Genomic DNA, 9,352 nt, shown 5'->3' on the forward strand with positions numbered 1-9,352 from the left:
AAAGAGAAGCTGACACTTCGTATCTCTGTCTGTCACAGCAAGACAGATCATTGAAATGTACTGTTGGTAACCTTGGCAGCATGGCAAATGGTTGAGTGGCAAAATATTTAAAAGTGCTATGTTTATACAGCAGCTTCCTATTATTTCCAACAGTTCTGGAGTTGTTATTGAGGTGAAACAGAACTACCCACCCATATACATTTACAAGACCAAAAAAAAAAAAAAAACCCAACACCAACAAAGCAGCATTTGGTGCTTGGGAATATTATAACAGCTACAACCACACTATGTATGTAAGACTGAGCACAGGGTGAGGCTGTATGCTGAAGAAACAATCGCTTCATGCAGAGCAAAGAGCCCCAGTGCAGCAAAGTTGTGCACATTCCAAAGTCTGGGTATATAATTTAGTTGCAGACCTACCCAAAGTAGTGTGTGTACAGCCTTTTGCAATTCATTTGCATAATTCAAGACTCAGAAACAAGTAGCATGTCTGTGCAGCTGCTAATATACAAGACTGAATGCCTAAGGAAGGCTTAATGAAGAAATCCTTGTTTCCCAAGCAGAAAAAAGGGCTTTTCAAAGAGGAGGGAAAATGCCAGTTCACAAAGTCAAATGAAGACCAAAGCAGGATTAAAAATCTGAAGTGCAAAAGATTGCAAAGTTCTTTTTGCTAGAATACTGCTTCCTGAACACATTTTATCAACAGATGGTTTTAAAAATTTCTTTCTCCATATATGAATTTAAATTCAGGAAGCTAATCTATTTCATTTTTCCTTCTCTTTCCTTCTTTTTTTTTTTTTTTTTTTTTTTTTTTTTTTTGACACATTCAAGTTTTCTCAGTCTCTCAGCTGTGATTTCTAACTACTCTTACAGATTTGATTGTGAAGTATCTGGTGGAGCTGTGTGAGATTCTTCTACTGATTCTATAACACTATTTCTTTTTCACTTGGAATATTTCTATATGGAGGTATTTAACATTCTTTTTTTTAAAAAGAAAAAAGATAAAAAATACTCTGAGGTATAAGCATGACATATTCAAGGCACTCCTAGACGCATTTAATACATAAAAAATCCCTAACACTACCTTATTCTGAACAGCCTAGTAATATCTGCTGGATGGACTGTTTTCTTTCCAGTTTAAAATTGTAGCAGTCACAATATTGATCTATCTGACCAACAGACCAAAAGTAATTGTTAATGCAATTAACCAAATCTTAACCAAATCACAGTGAAACTTAAAGAATATCTTTCCTTCAGTTTAAGGAGTTAAATAGGTGGTTTGTAATATTTTTGAGAAAAAGCAAATACATTGTTCCTTGCCTTTTCTCATTTTAACATATCTTCACAACCACTCTGGTTTTCTCATTTTGAAATATGGAAAACCAGAAATCTGAGTTACAAACAGATAGCGGGTATCCAGATCACTCTAATACTTTATGGAATGTCTTTTGGAAAAAATATATTGAAATTTATATTCAAAGAAGGTACTAATGACAGAAATAAAATGGAAAGAGGAAGTGTCACAAATCTGAGGAATCATCTGGTTTAGTGTCCTGTGAATGGTCAACAGCAGATGGCATCACTTGCCTGCAGCAGAATTCCTTCTAAATCCAGTATGTTTCCAGGTTATTGTGACCTAGATCCTACAGCATCAAATACCTGAAGCATCTAACTTTCCTTCAGACTGTCTGGAAAATTTGACCCTATTTGTCCACACAGATCAGAACCAATTTCATAAATGACCTCACATCAGATACTAGTTTTTATAAAATTTCTATACAACTGTTAATCAAAGGAACTGGATGGGAGTTTAGGTGTGAATCCATTTGTATTTTGCAGACTTTTGAAAGGCAGAGTTTATAAATTATTCATTAACAATTTGTGAGTGATTAACAGACATTTTAAATAACACAGAAGCTTAACTGAAGTCAAAGGGCAAATCCATGGGCAGCATGACTATCAGCTGCCTGCAGGGAATTTAAAAGAGTTGGGCTTGAGCTTGTTGGAAGGCACAAACTTATCTGTGCTTTCTCTACATTTTTATCAAATTCATTTGAGAACAACTTGTTGATGCTGACAAGGCTGTGTTCTGAATAGGAATTTCTTTGATAAGCTTACAAGTTACTGCATATACAGCTAATGTCACTGTCTCCTTCTTGGTTAGCACAGATCTTTTCTGGAAGGTCCATGTAATGGTTTCGATTTATCTGTTCTTTGCTATCATTTAAAGCTGTGAGATTTTTTTTGTTCAGCTGAGGCTAAAGCTAACAAGTCTGACTTGAGAGCTCACCCAAAGTTTTCTTTCGTCTAACTGGACACCACCTTCTCAACAAGTAATAACCTGCAGAGGAAAAGGCCCTATTCAGCTCATATTTGACTAGTGCAGAAGTCTCCTGGATTTCTCTGAAGTAGAAGCAAGGGTCAAACAACTAAAGAATGGAACAATGAGGTTAGGGTGTGGTGGTCACGCCCTCTATTTTGTTTTTTTGGTTATTGGTTTTTATTTTATTTTATTTTATTTTATGACAACTCAAAAGTGTAATTGAATGCAATTTCATTTGGAATTCTGAGTACTTTAAAATATCCTACTGGGAATTTTAAGCTTAACCTATCTTATTTTGAGACAACAGCCAAACTCACACCCAATTGCTTGCTCACTCACTCCTCAGCAGAATATAAGAAGACAGGAAGAGCAGGAATGAGAAAGATTAAGTGGAAATAAAGATAGGGACATTGACTGTGTGTAGAGCAGGAGAGACTTGGGAAATATTACCCTGATTTATTGCCAATTAAAATAAAAATAATTACTAATTCAAGTAATGGGAAGAGAAAAGAAAGATCAAGCTAGCACCTTTTCTATTTGGCTTCCATGCTAAACTTCACTCCAGACTCCTCTACCCACCCCCACCCTCCTGAGCAGTGTAGGTGGGATGGGAATATGGGGTTATAGTCCATAACAAATCTACTTTGTTTCTCCTCCCTCCTCACACGTCTTCTCAGCTGTAGTGTGGGCTTCTCCACAAGCAGCAATCCTGTCAAGAAAATCTGCTCTAGCACGTAGGTTCTCCACAGGTGGCAGTTCCTTCAGGAACATCCATCTGTTCTCGTGTGCTCTGTGGGCTGCAGGGAAGATCTGTTCTGCCATAGAGAGCCTCTTCCTTTCTCTTACCCTCATCTTCCCTCTTTGTTTCTTACTCCTTTTTTTTCCCCTCACTCCTTCTCCCTGTGGCTATTTTTGCCCCTTTTAAAAATAAGTTTTTTGTTCAGCAGATTGGTTCAGCTGTGTCCTACCAAGGATCCCTTGCAGAGCTGCAGAACTGGCTGTGTCCAGCACAGGGAAGACCCTCTCCTCATCCCACAAAGGGTACCTGTTGCAGCCATCACTACCAAATCCTTTCAACTGCATCCTACACACCTAATATTACCTAGAGTGGAGTTTACATGAAATCTCTTGTTTCAGTGCTGCTTTACTCGTGTACTGAGTGATTTATGATTGAGTTTGTCCTCTAGTGGAATAGTTTGGATAGTGCTCTGGTAATTTACCTATTGCCCATGCTTGAGTTAGTTCAGCCATTGAAACTGAATTCTGAGGGAAGAAGTCTAGAAAATTCTGGTCTGTGAATCCAATAGTTTCAACCCCTTTTGTCTTTTTTTTGTTTTTGGTTTTTTTTTTTTTGGTTTTTTTTGTTTTTTGAAATATTATAGTTGCATCTAAATTGTTCTAGTATGGAAATACCTAAAATGTTATCAGCCTGGGCGTTAGCAGTATCTACAGTATAAGCTACTGCATTGTGGTTTTGTTCTGCTGGTTGTATCATATACTCAGATTGATTCCATCAGCCTTATCAGAGTTACAGGAGATTTACACTGTTCTAACAAAACTAAAGACATGATCACATGTCTTCTGTTACTGTGAGCGCTGTTGTAACTGCTTCAAAACAACAATCTGATTTAAATAAGAACAGCACTGCAGTCATTTATGGGTCTGCTAGGGAGAACAAGCCCTGCTTTTTTCCTGGCTGGACTGGGTGGGGAATAGCAATTGTATCACAGTATTGCACAAGTGAGAACAACAAACCAACACATGGCACTGAAGCTGACAGCAGTTTGTGTACATTTTAAAAAAAATAACCCCAGCAAATGGAAGGAACACAAATAAGAATATTATGGTTATCATGTATGGTTAAGTGATAGAGAAATAAGCAATCTGTTTAAGATACAAAAGCGCGGGCAGGTTTAGTAGGCTGTTGAACTGAGCTGTAATCAGAGGTGCTTCTGGTACTTTGGTATGTAAGGGGATTAAGTGTATCTCCTCTGCAGTATTAGTCACACTTTGTATCCGAACAGAAGCACCATGTGTCTGAGGTAAGTTTTAGTTTTCATCCTTTTCATCCTACTGCTTTGTATTTCTAAACTACGGTGTTTCAGACATTAACTTAAAATAAAATCTAGCAGGTAATATTTGTGGTCAGTAATTTTTCACAGCTTATCAAGGCAACTTACATTATTTTTCAAGGGAAGTACATATATGGAGCATAAGACAGAATTTGATGATTTAAATTTTGCTTCTGGCTGGACAAATGTTTATTTTCCTTTGACTTTGAAGACTAACAAACTTCTTTAGCTGTCTAGATAGTTCTTTTGGCTTATAGTATTTTGGAATTATTAATACTTTTATTTGGATTTAAGCATAGAATTTGTCAAAATAATTCTTTTACAAAAAGGTTTATCAAACCCTTCATATAGCTTAGCTATTCTTTTTTTGCTAGAGATAGTACATCTGTTTTTTTCATGTTGTTGGTACTAAAAGTAAATGCTGTTCTGTTGTAAATGACTAAATGTGAGTAAAATTTTTAAGTTAAATTGAGAGTTAGACCATAATAATTTTTCAGTTTTTAGTCTTATGTTTTTCTTAATTTCACTTAAATTTAACTAATTTCAATGCAACTGTGAATGTTGGGCATCTGTGGGAATTCAGGAAAATCTCAAGCTGCTTCTCAATTGTAACCAACATTGTGGCAGTACAGAAAAATAATCTGTCAACTATTTTAGAGGGGAAATATTTTTTAAATGGATATTTACTGTTTTCCTTTGCATTTAAGGAGGAGCATTTTAAATTTTTTTTTTTTTTTTTGTATTTTAAAATAATTACCAAAATAGCTGCATTTATCTCTTAATGATCCTGGGTGTACTATATGGTTGGTGTAAGAGCTCCCTCTATAGATTTTATTTTAAATCTCAGCTTACGAAAATAAGGGAAGGAAATTCCACTTCTTAGCATAATAATAAACATATTCAGTTGATCAACATTACATGATTTTTAAACAGCAGGATTTTGTGGAAAGAAAACCATCTATTTTACCAATGGTTAAAGTAAGAGGATGTAATAGATTTATTACAGGTTTTCTAGACTTACTTTTGTCTTTATACATTTATACATTAAATTATATATACATTAAATTATACATTTAATAGAAGCTTGATAAACTGCATAACTTAAGCTGCTGTTTTATGTAGATTTTCACTTTTGTAACTACGTTTTATACCATCAACAATGAGTTGCTGATCTGTGTCTCATGGGCAGGTGCTCAGTGTTGCGTTAGCTCCCGTATATCCAGGTGCACATTAACTATTAAATAGCTCTGTTGCAAACACAATTTAACACAGCATTGTATAAGATCCTTTTATATGAGGCTTCTCTTGAATAACTTCAGTGGTCTTCATAAAAAAATGAGCTAGACTAACTGAACAGCTGACGTGGGGGATAATATTAGAAGTTTGCATGAACTTTCATTTGTATATAATTATTGATTTGGTATATAACTATTAAGTAATATTTAATAATAGTTAATAATTAATGTATCATACCTGGCATTCTGAAATTTATGTCTGTACTAGTCCCCAATTCAGCACTTCTCATGGCATGGCATTGTACACACAGAAATAGAAAAATTGATAATACTTTAAAAGGAAATGTTAAGCCCTGTGCACAAAATGAAGGGATTATAAAATAAATCTTTGTAGGCATTCAGATCAGAGTGTTCAGCTTTCAGAGATGAAAATGAGGCCTATATACATGCATAAAAGCAAATTGTTTGGTTGTAAACCAGTGGAATTGTTGTGGTCATTATTTCAACTAAACAGTAATTAAAATAGTTTTGAGACAATTAATGGGGGTACTGGGCTGGAAATTATTCTCATTGTATAAACTCTGTATAATATTTTTCTTGGGTATTGCTGCTGTTACTCCTAGGATGGGCAGGTTTATTACCATGTGTTTGGTGTAGCTCCTGTAGTAACAGACTACAGCAATGGTAATTTATGCTCCAGTAATTTCCTGCCTCTTTGATGATATCTACTTTGTAATGGATAGGCAGGTAGAACCAATCATTCTTTGTCTCTTCCAATTCCAGCATAATTTCTCTTCAATCTTTAGTGTGTTTTGGGTTGTTCTTTTCTTTTTTAGCCTATTTTTTTTCTTGTTCAATCACATTTGTGATTGTACTGCTTTCCACTTCTGTGATTTCAGCCTACAAAAGTGATACTTAATGTCTGATTTTACAACCAGGCATGAGAATTGGTTCCTAAGTCTGGGTAAATTATTTTCTTGGTAATAATTCCTAAGCAATTAAATGGAGGTGTAGGATTTCAATTTTTGTTTTCAAGATTGTTACTACTTTCCTGGAAAAAGTCTTGTGCATCCCATTCTCCTCACTTCAGTATCATATCACTACTAACTGAAATATGGGGGAAGACAAGTTCGGGCAGAATATATAGAACGAGTAGGCTAAAACTGGCTTATTTCTGATGAGAGCATCTTCAAAGTAGGGTTGATTGTGTTTGATACAGGATTTGTAATCTGATCAGGGGCTGTTCAAGTGGCCCAGTAATCTCCTGCATCTGTGTCAAAACCAAAGGTAACTGAAACTGGCTGGCAAAAGAAGGCTTCAGTCTCAGAGAAAATACTTATCCAAAGTATTTAAAGAGACGCTATCTCAGTCACTTATTTACCCATTTCCCAAAAACATGCAGAGGAGATAATGAGGACATGCAGTTTTACCAAAGACAACTCAACCAAGTTCAGCAATGTTAAGCCTAGAGTTTTATAGATTTAATAATTGTTTGTAAATACTGTTAAGTAGAAAAAGCATAATAGTTTGTGAAACAGATTCTGATGTGGTTGCTTACCACAGTAAGGAAGTGGATTTTATGACCCTCACATTCTCCTAGTCTCATTCCTAACTACATTTTTCTCTTTTATTTCAGCCCAGAAGATGGCGAAATCCATCCTGAAATCTGTAGACTATATATTCAGTTGCAATGTTGCTTAGAAATGTACACAACAGAAATGCTAAAGTCCATATGTCTGCTAGGATCCCTGCAGTTTCATCGGAAAGGTACTGAATTGCACAAATATGCAGATAATTGTTTTAGAAAAAGAACAATCTTTTGGGGCATGTCTGGGTATTCATGAAAGACAAAACACTGTCCTGGTTTTGGCTGGGATTGAGTTAATTTTCTTCATAGTAGTCATCATGGAGCAATGTTTTGGATTTGCACTGGAAGCAGCATTGATAATACAAGGATGTTTTAGTCATTGCTTAACCCTCACAAGATCAAGACTGTTTCTGCTCCTCCCCCCACCCCACCAGCGAGGGTGCTGAGGGGGCCCAAGTAGTTGTGAGAGGACAACTGACTCCAGCTGACCCAAGAGATATATCCCAGAACATACAGCATCATGCTCAGCATATAAAGAGGGGGAAGATGGAGGAAGTGAGGATATCAAAGTGATGGCATTTGTCTTCCTAAGTCATGAGGTAGCCTTGTTTTCCTGGGGATGGCTGAACATCTGTCTACCCATTGGGAGTGGTGAATAAATTCCTTGTGTTGCTTTGTTTGCATGCATGGGTTTTTGCTTGATTTATTAAAGTGTCTGTACCTCAACCCAGGAGTTTTCTCACTTTCACCCTTTGAGTAGTCTCCCTCATCCCATCAGGGGCGAGCAAGTCATCAGCTCTGTGGGGCTTCATTGATGTCCGAGGTTAAATCACAACAAGCACCAAACTGTAAAACGAATTATATATATATCTGTAGATAGGTTTTCAGTTACTAAAAAGGAGCTCTATTTCTGTTTATCATCATTCTTACAGAAGCGTGTCTTATCAGTATGTATCACTAATGTATCACTTATCTTATGTATCACTAATGTCCTCGCCATTTAAAAGTCTGAGTCTTTTTTTAAAAAGGGTGGTTCCTTAAGTTTTAGCTGTCATTAGTCAGACGAGTGGGCAAACTTAGTAATGTTATTAGACATATGTCGGGCAAGATATGTTTTTAATAGTGTTGCTATTACTATTAGTTTTCTTATCTCACTGCTGCTTACCTCTTACTGCTGGTTATGAATTATTGGTCCCAGTAAATTGTTCTTATCTTAACCCATGATCTTCATCTTTTGTGCCTCCAATTCTCAACTCCACCCTGCCCCAACAGAAAGAGGAGGGGGAGAGAGAGAGAGAGTGTGGCCTGTGGTTTGGAAGAATGTCAGTGATAGCACTAAATTGGGGGGTATCATCCCTAAAACACTACCATAGCAAAAGGTAGATAAATACGGTTCAAAAGATGCCTACCCTTATAAAAGTAAATACTAGACTTGGAACAGAAAGATGTTCTCAGTTCAGTGAAAATGCAGCTCTCTAATTATTTCATACTTGATTAGGTACCTACTGAAAGGAAGATGTAGAAATGATGATAATTTACTGAATAGTTTACTTAGTAACCTCATTGCTCAGTGATGGTAAAGGCTGATTAGGGCTGTTGCAGTGATGATTGTAACTACTCTTTCCACAGACAGTATCTCATCAATAAAAAAATAGGTAAAGCAAGGAAAAGTTCTGTAATGAACTGTAATAAAGATCTTATAATGAACCTGTTGCATTTCCTGTCATGCTAAAAGGTTATTTTAGCATGTAGTGTACTTTTCATATCCACCTGTAGAATACTGCTAAAGCCAGGGATATTTTTGTTATGAAAGTAAGAATGGGAGATTTGTAAATGCTTAACTGTGGTTCTCAATTATATTCTCAAGTCAAAAAATAAGTCTATAAAATAGGAAGAGAGAGAATTATCAGAGCTATTGTAGAACAAGGTAATAGTAGCTGTCGAAATGAGTCACCATTTTTAAGACAGATTGTTCTGCATTTCCTAACATTTGCAACAGTTGTCAAACCATTTGCTGAACTGCTGAAAGTAAATAACTTAAAGTGACCTGAGTAACTCTGAAATGTCTTGTTTCCCCCTTTTGCTTCTGGATAGAATCTACATTAATAACTTAAACTAAACATCAAACTATTAG

The 9,352-nt window shown here is 36.0% G+C and overlaps 1 protein-coding gene across 1 annotated transcript in view; it reads left to right on the forward strand.

Annotated features, from left to right (window-relative positions):
• The window catches only part of RGS7BP (regulator of G protein signaling 7 binding protein), a 34,438-nt gene that overhangs the window by 14,689 nt on the left and 10,397 nt on the right, over nt 1–9,352 (forward strand). Inside the window, exon 3 of the mRNA XM_030258410.3 lies at nt 7,267–7,397. Coding sequence (XP_030114270.1) covers nt 7,267–7,397 — 131 coding nt within the window. The remainder of the gene's footprint in view (nt 1–7,266; nt 7,398–9,352) is intronic.

The sequence above is a fragment of the Taeniopygia guttata genome, chromosome Z, assembly GCF_048771995.1.
Source record: "Taeniopygia guttata chromosome Z, bTaeGut7.mat, whole genome shotgun sequence".
NCBI lineage: Eukaryota > Metazoa > Chordata > Aves > Passeriformes > Estrildidae > Taeniopygia > Taeniopygia guttata.